This window comes from Hippopotamus amphibius, chromosome 10 (genome assembly GCF_030028045.1).
Source record: "Hippopotamus amphibius kiboko isolate mHipAmp2 chromosome 10, mHipAmp2.hap2, whole genome shotgun sequence".
NCBI lineage: Eukaryota > Metazoa > Chordata > Mammalia > Artiodactyla > Hippopotamidae > Hippopotamus > Hippopotamus amphibius.
In genome coordinates, this window is record NC_080195.1 from 50,092,098 (window position 1) to 50,105,181 (window position 13,084).

Here is a 13,084-nt window from a genome sequence, read left to right on the forward strand (position 1 = left end):
TCTGAAGGAAAAGTTGCTCAGTTTATCAGAGAATATACTTTTAAACCTCTTTAAATTTGTCCTCTTCTAGAATTCATTATAACCCCAAAGTGTAACTATTTGAAAGTTCCCCTGACAAGCTGTTATATCTCTGGTAAATCCTGCTGAACTTTAGGGATATTCAGAGCTTTCATACCTCATCATGTTATTTGAGCAGCCAACTCATGTGATCTGACTTAAACTTAAAAATCCACTTCATTCAAAGTAGAAAGATACAAAGACAAAGGACATTTATCAGCCAAGCGTGTGATGCATTCTTCGCATCTAGCCTGTAGTTGTGTCTGTGCTCTGGATGGATACCGTCTGATGTCTGTCTGTTATTGATGGAGCAGCCACCGCAAAACTAGTCAACTCCCATCTATAACTGTTCCTTTTTCTAGTGCTGCTTTGTGCTGAAAGAACATTTTAGTTTACTGCACTTGACCTGTAAAAGACTTTGATTCTTTGTAATTTTAGGGACAAATTAGGTGGTTAATTTAAAGAAAAACTTTCAATGTTGCCTTTACATCACATTAAAATATAACTTCTTTCAGAAGGGTAATAGAAGCACTGATTCATAGTAAAAATTTTGTTTTTAGCTTTGACTTTTTTTGTGGCTGAGTTATTTTAAATTGTAAATTACTGGTAACATCATTTCTCTAGGATGTTTTAAATCATGTACCTTCTATTGGATAATTTAAAAAAATTCAACTCATTTTGATAAAGCAATTTAAATGGAAAAAATATAAAGTTTTCCCAAGTTAACAAGAAGAGCGTACAGTGGGAATTTTTGCTAGCAATTGTAGGTACCTCAATGAGTGAATTAAAGCAAAGTCTATTTAACTAATGTGGTCTATTTTCTGTCTAAAACAAGAGGAATTTATCTTGCTTCTGTCCTAGAAGTTCATGAGCCATGAGCTAAATTTTTTTTTCAATAAATTTTTAAAGTATAAAAGTTGGAATTAAGTTAAATCCCAGCATAACTGTTTCAACGGATAAAGCAGCCTTTTTGGTAACAGAATGACATTTAGGAGGTAGCTGTTAAGTCCTATTTTTAGTTCTCTACCTGGCAGACTGTATTAATTTACTTTCAGTTTATTGTACAACCTTATCCCTAAGATTTTACTCATTACAAAAGCATGCTAATTTCAACACAGGAAAACTCTTCTGCAGTTTTATATACTGATCAGGGGGGAAGTGGCTTGATTTTCCTTTTCCCTCCTTTTTTTCCCTCCTCCAAACTTTCAAAGTGTATACTTTGAAATGAGAACTTTAGTGGGAAAAAAAGCATTGATAACATCTGGGATGTAAAGGCACTTTGTATCTGAAGGGCCAGCAGGTAGATATGGTTAGATTGAGAGATACCAAGGAAGGTAAAGACGACAGATACGAAGAATGGCGAGATTTAGGAGATGAGAGTTCTCCATGGAACACTTTAATAATTCATGTTGTCACTAAGTAATTAGAACCCTTTTAAACTTAACTTTGTCAGCTGTACTGTTTGTTGAGAATTCTATTGCCCTAGGCTTGTTCCTTCCATCTGCCGCAGAAAGCTGAGTGGGCTCTGGGTCGTTCTTCATCGCTATTGTCAGATAAAAACTTTGACAGTTATCCCATAATAAATCTGAATTATTCCAGATTGTTGCTGATTTTGCATAAGAAAAAACATGTAGTATATATTTTATTAACCAGCCTTTGTCAACTGTCCTGTATTGTACATGGTCACCCAGGTAACTATGAACTTACTTCTCTAGTGCTAAATAAATATCTCAGTTATTTAATCCCCCAATCTGGGGTTGCATGATGAAAGTTTTCCTCAGGCTGAAGAATTTTTTTCTCACTGATGAGTTTTGTGAACATTTTTACATCAATAGGCAAGTCGTAGCTGTTTAAGGGCTTGGGGCTTTTTACATATATTGGAAATTGTGATGTCTAAGGGTGATTTCCAGTAAAGAAAAGGGATCCACTTTTAGAAAGAGGTATTATTTGCTTTTCATATGTATTTGCTATATTCTATCTCCTACATTCCTAAATTTGTTCATTTGCAAAAAAAGGTATACCTATATATGGAAGTCTCAAATCTGAAATTTTTGCCATCTGAAGTTTAACAACCACTTTCTTCCATTGTGAGGTAAGCAGAGTAAGATATCTACCCAGTTGAGAAATATCATTGGCTACCTTTTTCTATCATCAAAAGTTAAAGTTTTATACATATATATATTTAAAAAGCTGAAGTAATTGAAGGCAGATGTACTACTAGTACAGTAAGTCTGCTCTAATTTGGAGAATGGGTACCAGAACATCAGGAGAATGTGATAAAGTAAAACAAATATCATTATATGCTGATTTTTAAAATATCATATTGCTACTGGACATAAAATTCACCTGGAACTTTGGCGTAAGAAGAAAGGATTAAGGGTAGATGAAGTTCCATTCTGTTTTTAGCTAGGGGTAGACAAGTCCCAGTCTGTTTTCCTGCAGGTCACGTAAAGGCAGCTAGTCTTTATTTGAACCACTGTTGTGTACCATGTGCCTGGCTAAGGGGTTTCACTTTTTCTCGTTTAATCCTTCAACGGCTCTTTGAGGTGGGTAACTGTCATTATGTTATGGTGACAAAATCAAGACTTAGAAGAATTTACCTTGCCTTAAGGTCATAACCCTTAGATACTGTCTGAAGGTGGGGAAAAGCCCTGCAGGTTGTGTGTCTTGAAGAAAACAGCAGTCACGGTGGAGGTGTCCTGTGCCAAGAATTCCCAGAACGAGACACAGCAGCCTCAGCTGGGCCAACTCTTTTTTTGTTTGTTGGGCCATTCTTTCTTATTTTTCCTCATCTGCACCCTTGAAATGACTAAATCAGGTATGAATTGCTTTTAGGTTACATAACCTGGAGTGTAGACCCTCTCAATGCAAACATCTTTCCCCTTCTGTGGTGCTAAAATTCTATATGACCTGACAAACAGGTTAAAAATAATATATAAATGACTGATTTTGAGTTTAGTAAGCATAATGGTTAAACTCAAAAAGATATTTCCATTCAACAAACTCAAATGTAGAAAGTACTGACACAGAGAGGGAAAGGCTTTGGAATGAAGAATGCTGCCATAGAAAGCAGTGCCATCCATGGATGTAAATTTAACATAGCGGACTTCCTAAAGAGTATCGACACAAGGAGTGTCCAAAGTCTTAAAAAAAATGACATTTTAATGTATGTTGCTGAGTATGTTTTGCTTACCTTGTCATTTGACCACTCTTTATGTCCTTTTTCAAAGTGTTCTTACACTTTGATTTGGAACGGTTCTAATGATTCTTTGTACTTGAATGTGGTTGGACAGGCCATGGATGAGTGCCTTGCACACAGTAGACATTCAATAAATATTAAATGACTGAAGGAATGTGCATCTATGTGATATTAGTAAAGGGTACTTGGTTACAAAAGAAAGCTCAAAGGAATTCCTTCATGCTACTGTTTGAAACAAGGGTTAGCAACTCCTAAAACTAGTGTCTCAACCTGTGTTTTACATGTAGTTCCCTTTCAGGAGGCATAATTTGACCTGCAGTTTACAAAAGCAAAAAAACACTGTCATAACAGGTTTGTTATATTAAAACAAAAACAAAACAAAACAAACTATGCTTTCTGAGAAAGGTTAATGGGTATATTTTACAGGGTGACACACATAATCAACCCCATGTTTATACAGTCACCAGAAATAGCTCATCACTCTCTTCTGGCATAATCTAAAGAAGAAATTTTTTTGCTGATTATATCCAATCAATGTGGAAGTGGTGGATGCCTCAGGCTGTTGGAGATTTTTCATTTTTACACATTATATGTATTGCTGCATGCGAATATTTTCTTTATGCACTCCTCCAATTTAAGTGACAAATCAGTAGAAACAGAAAGATGTATTGATTCATTCTGTGATTGTTTCTCTACCATTTTTGAGAGATTCCACTGACCAGGTACTTTTTCTGAAAACAAAACAAAATCTCCGTTCCTGCAGACTACACTGTGATCCATAGTATACAAATGTTAGGTTTACAAGTTTATTAAAGCTAACTTAGATTTAACTGTTGCCCCTATTTCATTTGCCATTTGAAAAAAAAAGCATTTTTCTAATTTTAAAATCAACATATGGTCATTTCTTTGACCCTGAATGTTTTTTCCAAAGAGTAAAATTACTCTCTAAATTCCTTTATCTATACCCACTTAACCTGAGGAAGCCAAAGGAGCCCGGTGGGGGTGGGGGTGGGGGGTTCCACAATATGATCACTGCCTTATCTGAACCACTTGGGCCCAGCATTATTTATGGGTAAGGAGAAAACTGCAGCGGTGGGGAGAGAGCTGGGCAGGCGGGAGTGCAGATTAGCATACAAACAGTGAGGAATCGTTCAAGATTAACTTCTGATAATGAGGAGAGCCCTCTAGGGAAGTCCACGCTGTTCGGGTTTGCTGGGGGACAGTCTCAGTTTTAAATCAATACATGTTAATTATTTTAGTGCCCCCTTTCACTTTAAAAAAAGTCTCCGTTTAGATACATTACATGGCCATCCCATATTTAGGGCAAAGAGATTTTCATATGTTTAAATTGCTAGTGGTTTTAAGCAACTGGGTACGTATACAGTTCCATTATGCTTGATTTTTGAGGTCTGGATTTGGTAATTGGAGTTGCTAGGAAGTCAGTCAGTCGTTTCTTAGGAATCACTCCCAGGCCATGTTTAAGGTCTGACACATGTACCCCCCCCCCCCCCCCCAATTTTCTCAAAATTAAGAAAAAAAAAGACTCATTTGTTGCAATATTTCTATTTAGAATATCTGCAACTTTACTGGGTGGCAAGAGTAAACCTTTCGACCACAGATGGGACCTTCAGTTCTAAAACTTTTATGGGAAATTTAAAGAAACTTTTTTAATGGGACAGAAACTTCCAAATCACCTATCTGGTGAAGATTAAAAGCAGCAAAAATAGAAATTATTAAAAACAGGACAGAGTAAGGAGCTTTGCCTGAGAGTCCCAAATGCAAATCTCTAGTTTTGGTTTCAGCCACTTCGGATTTACTTGTATCAGTTTTCCCTGTTCCTACACACAAGTACTGATGCTCCCCTCCCCGCCCAAGGAAGTAAACCCTGACGTTCTTCGTCCTAAGCCATAAGGACTACAATATTAGAACTACATGTTAGTATAAGAATAATACTGGAAATTTCTCCACTCAAAATCTGGGAAAATGATGCAAAATCATTCCTGGATATTCTTGTCAACACATTCTTAATTGCGTGCCCCCTCTCTCCCTCATGCTTGTGCTATTTCTAGTGAGCTAAATATACTCCAGTACCAACACCTGTCCTAGCCCTCATGCCACGTGTTTACCTTTTCTAGTTTCCTTCTTTACCCTGTGTTGGAAAAATACAGATTTATTTATATTCTTTGAAACAAAGCCTATGCTTTGTTCTATGAAGTGCTTTTAAATTTACTTTTTAATGAGTTATTTAGAGTGTTTCTAAGCTTCCCAGTAAAAATTACACTAACCCTGGCAGATGGGAGGAGGAAAGGAGAGGGAGGAGGTGTTTAATAAGCTTAATGTATAAAAATGGACGCTCCAAACCATTTTAAGATGCTCTTCCCATTCTCAGCACCTCATTGTGTTTATACCGTTAATTTGCAGTAGCTAAATAAGACAATTCCTGTCTAAATTCCAAACCAGAGTAGTAGGGACTTTAAGTAATGAGGTTTTTACTAGTTTATTATAGGTGACCTAATTATGCTGTTGTGCTTTATAAAAGAAAGACTTTCAATTATTCCCAGTAAGTATACAACAGGAGACCCTTTGTTTCCAAATGCTTTAATTCTTGACAGAAAACATCATGAGACATATTTGCCTCTTCAACAAGCTACCAGTAAAACTTTCAAACAGAACAGTCTCTCTCGGGCACTCTTTATTGAGCAATTACGATCGACTCTCCCTATGTGTGGGTTACGCATCCTCGGATTCAACCAACCACAGGTGAAAAATCTTCAACCCCCCAAAGCCTGAAATTTCCGAAAAGCGAAACTTGAATTTGCTTCATCTTGTTTAAAGAGTAATTTACACCTGAAAAGCAAGTATCCCTCACATATTTCACAGCCAATAATCATTTCTTAAAAACTAGGGAGGGCTGGCTAAAGCCTAGTTACGAGTAACTCTACACATTTCTTACCCCATCCCACCTTTTCTGTTCCAAACACCTATGCAAGCCTGAGCTTCACTTGTCTCTGGAAATTTAAAGGCGGCGCTAAAACAAACGTTTGCTCGTCCCCCCGGCACCACCAGGTCAGGCCACCTGAGCACTGGCCTCCCCGAAACGTTCAGGGAACATCTGTAAAATCAGAGGTCTTACAATCTGGGCGTAAATTTGGTTACGTTCTCCTCGCTTACTCACAGCCCTTCGTGCCCGCCACCAGGCTCCACCACAACTGGCGGAGGAAAAAGAACGCAAACCGCCTGCGCAGCAGGAGCCGTCGGCGCTGGGCGGGCGGCGTACGTCCCAACGCTGGCTCAACCCTGCGGCTGCGGGAAGCGCAAAACTCCGACCTTTCTCGTCATAAGCTTCCCAAGAAGTAATGCAGGTTCTTCCAGATACTCACTGCTCCCCACGCTAGCCAGTACGCTCTGGAAGAAGCCGTGCTCACATTCCGTCTGGCCCAAGGAAGCAGCCCAGCGCTGGCGTACGGGATCGGCAAGCAGAGGGCCGGAAGCAGGGACCGGAAGAAAACCCAGCGCCTCCTTCTGCGCAAGCGCCAGCAGGCTTCTCCCGCAAGTCACCTCGGCTCGGAAGTGGTGGCGGCGGGCGGAAGGGGCCGCCCTCTGCACATGCGCGCGGCCGTCCGGCCCCCGCGGGAGTGACGTACGCAGTGGTGTGGAGGGTGGGCAGCAGGCCTGCGCCTCAGGGACCCGTGGCTGTGCAGGTTTTTGCTTCGCTTCTGAAATCTGTTCAAAGCGGTGGTTCGTTCATGCTCAAGTGCCATACCTAAAGTCCGGCGGGTAGGGGTGCTCCGTGTTCGCAAACATTCCCGAGCTGGGGGGACGAGCGGGGAAAAATACTTCCTGCGGTTCTCCCCGCCCCAGCCCACCCGCCGCTTTACACATCCGCAGAATTCCTAGCATTAATACCTTTTTATAGTATTTCTCAAGTATTTGTTTACTGAAGAAGAAGCGAGGAAAAACTGCAGTGGTCCAAGCCGTGCCGCTGTTATCAGTGTATATCGTAGTTTAAAAACGATCCAAAAATTGTAGTCACTAAAAGATCGTTTTTTGTGTGTGTGGTTTTTGTTGTTGTTGTTGTTGTTGTTTTTGAGTCCGATGTTTTTTATCTGCATTTTCCTCAACAGAAGGCCAAAACACTGGCTGCCTGGCCGGACCGGACGTCTAGCCTGCCCACAGACTTAGAGCTTCGGAGTCATGACTGCGAAGGAGTCACGAGATGCCAAAGCAGAGTCGGCTCTCTCCTCATCAGCCAATTCAAGCAAGCATGTGTCTGAAAAGCCAAACTACACTCTCAAATTTACTCTGGTGGGACATACGGAAGCAGTATCATCAGTTAAGTTTAGTCCTAATGGAGAATGGCTAGCAAGTTCTTCTGCTGATAAAGTAATTATAATTTGGGGAGCCTATGATGGGAAATATGAGAAAACACTTAAAGGACACGATCTGGAAATATCAGATGTTGCCTGGTCATCAGATTCCAATCGTCTTGTTTCTGCCTCGGATGATAAAACGCTAAAGATTTGGGATGTGAGATCTGGAAAATGTTTGAAAACGCTTAAGGGGCACAGTAATTATGTTTTTTGCTGTGATTTCAATCCACCATCCAACCTTATCATTTCAGGATCTTTTGATGAGAGCGTGAAAATATGGGAGGTGAAAACAGGAAAGTGCCTTAAGACGTTGTCTGCTCATTCTGACCCAGTTTCTGCTGTTCATTTTAATTGTAGCGGGTCCTTGATAGTGTCAGGCAGCTATGACGGTGTCTGTCGAATCTGGGATGCTGCATCGGGTCAGTGTTTAAAAACACTTGTTGATGATGATAACCCCCCTATCTCTTTTGTAAAGTTTTCTCCAAATGGTAAATATATTCTCGTTGCAACTTTGGACAATACTCTTAAACTATGGGATTATAGCAGAGGCAGATGCCTGAAGACATACACTGGTCACAAGAATGAGAAATACTGCATATTTGCCAGTTTTTCAGTTACTGGTGGAAAGTGGATTGTGTCTGGTTCAGAGGATAACCTGGTTTACATTTGGAATCTTCAGACTAAAGAGATTGTACAGAAATTACAAGGTCATACAGATGTCGTAATCTCAACAGCTTGTCATCCTACAGAAAACATCATTACATCAGCAGCATTAGGAAATGACAAAACAGTTAAAATGTGGATGAGTAATTACTAAACCCTTTAGAAATCAAGTAGTAGAGTCAAATTGGGAAAAAAAGGTTAAGTATTTTAAAAGATGGTTTCCTCTCAATTTTGGCATGGTTTTGTATTTTTTTAAACATTGTCTTGAATTATATGATTTTAAGACCTATAACCTCAATTTACAGAGCAAGACAGTTGGAAAAGCAAGTCTAGATCCCAGGGCTCTGACTTTAATCTTGAGGTCTGTTATTAATTTCTTGTGTCTGTCCTTGAGCAGATTCTCATTCTCTTCCTCTCAGTGACTATTTTGTATTTGACAAAAATTTAGAAGTAGGGCCCACAAGACAGGATGACTGATTGGATGAGGGGAGCAAGGGAGTTTGGAATAGCTCCAAGGTATTTGGTTTGGGAGATCAGATGAATTAAGAGAATAAGCCTAGGATGGTGGTGGATGGGGATTTTATGTCAGATGCTACTCACACATTTTTAACTGATAGCCTATGTGATGGGATGTGAGATGGTCCATGGACTCAAGTTTGTAAATTGGGAAAAATAAGTTAATGGCTGTGTTTGTTCTGAGAGTCTAAAAATTTTAAGTTTTTATCAAGATAAAAAGGAAAAATAAACCAGAACAAAATTATAAAGGCATTTTATTGAAGGACCTCTTACCACCTTGTCAGACTGCCCTCTCCTGATCCTCAGGGCAAGCTCCATGTCTGAATGAGGCTGCTCTCTTTCATTATATCTGATCTGCTCACTCCTGCCCATGCTACAAACTCAGTTCAGAAATCACCACCTTTTAGAACCATCACTGCCTGCCTGACTCCAACCACAGCTGACAGCTGAATTAGGTTTTCTTGCTTCTTTCCATAGCTTCTGTTATGAAATTCAAACTACATCATCTCCCAGTTTGTGTTGTGATGGTTTCATGGGCCCTGTGTCTGGTAGATTATGAGCTCAGTGACGTCAAGTATGTTTTATTCATCTTTGTAGTCTCAGTTTTTGTATTATAGAAGGGACTCAAGTAGTTTGATGAATGAGAGTGAATTATACTACCATCACAGCTTCATTCCTTGCCTGCTTTCAATGTTTTTGGAGTCAGTTCCCCATAATATTATTTTTGTTGATTAAAATTAAAAGTATCTAACCATAGCCTCACATGTTAACTTTATTGAAACAAGGCTTATAGGAAATATAAAGTGGAAAATGTTTTCTGCCCACTTTACCTATAGAGACAAGATAAACATGAAAAAGTAATCTAGGAATTAAGCAAAAAGTAGTACAACAATTAAGTGAACGTGGGTACTAGAGAATACAAAAGAAGACAGTTTTGCCTTTTTTGCCTTTAGTAGTGCTCATGAAATATGATTTGCTTGACAAGTTGTAAGCAATATAAGATACTAGAGTTACTAGCAGGGTGTGTGACTGCTAAGGAGTTAATATGTGAGGGTACTGGAAGAAGTAGGATTAGATAGGGGCAAGTCCTATATTCTGGTCATGAAATTTATATTTAACCCAAAAAGAGACAGCTGTAAGTTACTGAATAGGAAAGTTGACAGAAAATGAGAAATGATTGTATAAATTCTTGCTGCATGGTAGCATTTTTGAGCTTTGACTTAAACATTTTATTACAATAAACCTCGAAGACACAACACTTTAAAATGCTTATTTAGAAGTTAAAGATGGTATCATTTTATGAAGACTTACTTTAAGAAAGAAATACATTAGATTTTATCCATATTTAAAACCTATATTTAGATAAGATGTTAACATAAGTGTTCCAAAACAGTCACGAAAAACTACTCTGCTAAAATGTATACAAAGCAATGCTTTTTGATGATAAGTTTGCAAGTAATAAAAATCAAAAGAGCTGAATATCTAAAATGAAGCTAAGGTCAAACTCTAAAGTATATAGACAGACATAATAATATCAGATAGATTATGGAGCTGTAGGCAGAGAGATGCATTACATTTTACTGAGTATTTTATTAAACCAAGTTCCCAAACAGCTGCACATATTACTTTTTAATCTGATATAACCCTCTGAAGCGAACTAGCAGGTTGGGATGTTTATGAGGACTTGCCATCCGTTAATACTCATGAAGCACGTGAGAGTAAATGAAATACTTAAATAGAAACCAGCATCCATACCTAAATATAAGACAACTTGGCATCCCTGTTGAACTGTAAATAAGATATATACCTGGTGCAAATGCTTATTTTTCAACACTAATAGGAAAATGCATTTGATAGATTTTCATAATTGATAAATTTAGTGTAAAGGCAGAAAGAAAATGACAGGTTGGTAGTTTTAAGCCACGGAGCAGAAGAGGTGACTGTGCTGGCCCCAAACAACTCTGGTGCTGGGATTACACAATCCTCAGAAATTTGTGGCCAGACCTCCATCATCACCTTGCCGGGACTTTTTCAAAGACTGTTCCCCAGAGGCAGAGTGTGGTCTGGCTGCTTCCTGGGGCTCCTGAGAAACACTAGGGCATTTGGGGAGGTTAGCGCTCCTACCTGCACCTGGGTGTGTGCTCAGCTGGCCCTCCTTATCTCTCTAGAAATGAGGACACAGAAGAGAGAGAAATGCAGAACTGGAAACCATTTGGCTTCTGGGGAGATGTCACTTTGGTAAGGGAAATTAAAGATATGGGACCTGAATCTCTAAAGAAGAGTTAATATTAAAGTTCAAATAAATTGTCTCACTTCTCATTCTTTCATTTTCTTTAAAAAGCTAAGGCTGCACTTAACCTGGATCAAAGCAGTAAAATATAGACAAGTCATTTCTTTAAGAACATTTATTTGTAGCTCTAGAGCACAAATAGGGAACCTCATACTGCATTCTTTTTAATAAGGCCTGTGGCTGCAACACTGCTTCTAGATTTTCAAAATCCAACCAACATGGATATCTCTGCTACTCTGTTTTGGCCTTCATAGCAGCTTCTTCTCTCAGACGAGCTTTCTTTTCTAGGTTCAGGCTTGTTAAAGACTCATGTCTTCCAGCAGCCTAAAGTGAAACAAATTTGAACAAGTGATTATTTATGCTGGTTTGAGTAGGATGTCATTACCTTGCACGGATGCCAGCAGGCTGACACGGGACGTGCAGGCATGGAATGGTTTGCTGCTTGTGCTGTGGGAACAGCTGCCCCCTCCATGTGCCTTCTGCCTCCTCTAATCCTTCCTAGTACAGCAGCCCATCCATTCAAGCACAAGAGAGAAATGCCACACATCTACCTTCTCTTCATTTCTGGCCTCTTTGTTTAAATCTTCTAGCCTCTCTTCTCCCTTTACAATGTATTCCCTTGTCTTTCTCTTTTCCCCTCTTTAGTATTAAATACCTTCTTGTTTCCATTTCTATCCCTTCCCCCTCCCCCCCCTTTTCTTTGTTGCTACCATTTCTCCTTCCCCAACTCATTTGTATACTTTTACACCCTTCTAGTTCCTTACTTCTCTTTTACCAAAAACATTCAGTTTGGGAATCCCAGACTTCACCAAATACTGCCACTGATGACTCCCAGCAGTGTATCCCTGCTTTTCCATCCTTTGAGAGCAAACAGCAGTGGAAGAGAAGCAACCATCCTCTTCCCTTATTTCCCTCCCTGTGACTTCTTATATCTCTGTGAAGCTTACAGGAACAGACCAGTTTCAAATTTTTTATACCAAATGAGGTTGTATTTTCTTCTGTCTTTGTGATTTCACATGTAAAGAATTCAGTATTGGGAGGGGAGGAGAATTGGAACGGTAAGCTAATGGAGAGGACAAAACACAATAGCTAATTTGTCTCTTCTAAATCACATTAAGTTCAAAAGTTCTTCATTCCAGTAGCATTTACCAGCTTTTTAGAAACAGACAGTTCCATAAAAGAGAAATAATAAAATTTTATGGTATAGAACAGGAGAGGAACTCTTTAAAGTATACAGTGTATACCCTTATATGAGGCTAGGGGAGATCTCAGGGAGTGATTTGTTTCTGGAGTATTTAAACTCAGCTAGTATAATCAAGTAGACAAAAGCAACGCAGATTTCTCAGAATTCTAGAAACCCCTATGTCCTGTACATGCTTCTGAGAGCTAAGCATGAAAGGTCAGAGAGAGAGACAGAAAAAACACTGAAGTGGGGCAGGAACAGAGTTGTCAAGGGAACTTCACCCAAGCCCCCACACTTGCCCTTCATGCTCCTATAACATCAGCCTAAATGGTCGGTATCTTCTATTCCAAGACTCTACAGAGAGCCAGAAGTTCATTTCTTTTACTGTGGACTCAGGATAAGGAAGTCAGTTTCCACTGGGTTTGCAGAAGAACCCTTTAAATATCTGACAATAGATAGACATCTCTTTCCACATGGGAACTGTGATAATATAGAATCAGACATGGTCTTAAAACAACGGCTTGGCCAGTACTGCTGCATATATATAAAAGTAACTATATTTTAATCACAAGAGAGTATAGTATGCAGTTTGGTAACTGGCAAACTTGGCTCTACATTTCTGTCTTACTGTCTGTCCCAGTGGACCTATCAGTCAGTGACGGGGGCTCCCAGGGTGAGCCCACTTATTAGCTATGTGACACTGGGAATTATTTAACATCTCTAAGCTTCAGCTTCTCCTTTTACAAAAAATGGATAAGAGAACCTACCTCTTAGGTTCTTAGAATTATTGTGGTGATTAAGTTTAG

At 39.3% G+C, this 13,084-nt stretch overlaps 2 protein-coding genes across 5 annotated transcripts in view; one reads left to right on the forward strand and one right to left on the reverse strand.

The window, feature by feature from the left end:
- Nucleotides 1-6,536: 6,536 nt before the first annotated feature.
- WDR5B (WD repeat domain 5B) lies at nucleotides 6,537-11,104 on the forward strand. 4 transcript variants are annotated; one of them, XM_057696784.1, is made up of 2 exons: nucleotides 6,537-6,994; nucleotides 7,381-11,104. In XM_057696784.1, exon 2 carries the CDS (start codon nucleotides 7,451-7,453, stop codon nucleotides 8,441-8,443), a length of 993 nt encoding a protein of 330 aa, XP_057552767.1. In that variant the 5' UTR covers nucleotides 6,537-6,994; nucleotides 7,381-7,450; the 3' UTR covers nucleotides 8,444-11,104. The 4 variants fall into 4 exon arrangements, with proteins under 4 accessions (XP_057552767.1, XP_057552766.1, XP_057552768.1 ...); XM_057696783.1 differs by having other exon boundaries at nucleotides 6,537-6,957; XM_057696785.1 differs by having other exon boundaries at nucleotides 6,537-6,896.
- A 91-nt stretch (nucleotides 11,105-11,195) lies between these two features.
- The window catches only part of FAM162A (family with sequence similarity 162 member A), a 56,534-nt gene continuing 54,645 nt past the window's right edge, over nucleotides 11,196-13,084 (reverse strand). Inside the window, exon 5 of the mRNA XM_057696788.1 lies at nucleotides 11,196-11,419. Within this exon, the coding sequence (XP_057552771.1) occupies nucleotides 11,327-11,419 (93 nt within the window). The 3' untranslated portion in view covers nucleotides 11,196-11,326. The remainder of the gene's footprint in view (nucleotides 11,420-13,084) is intronic.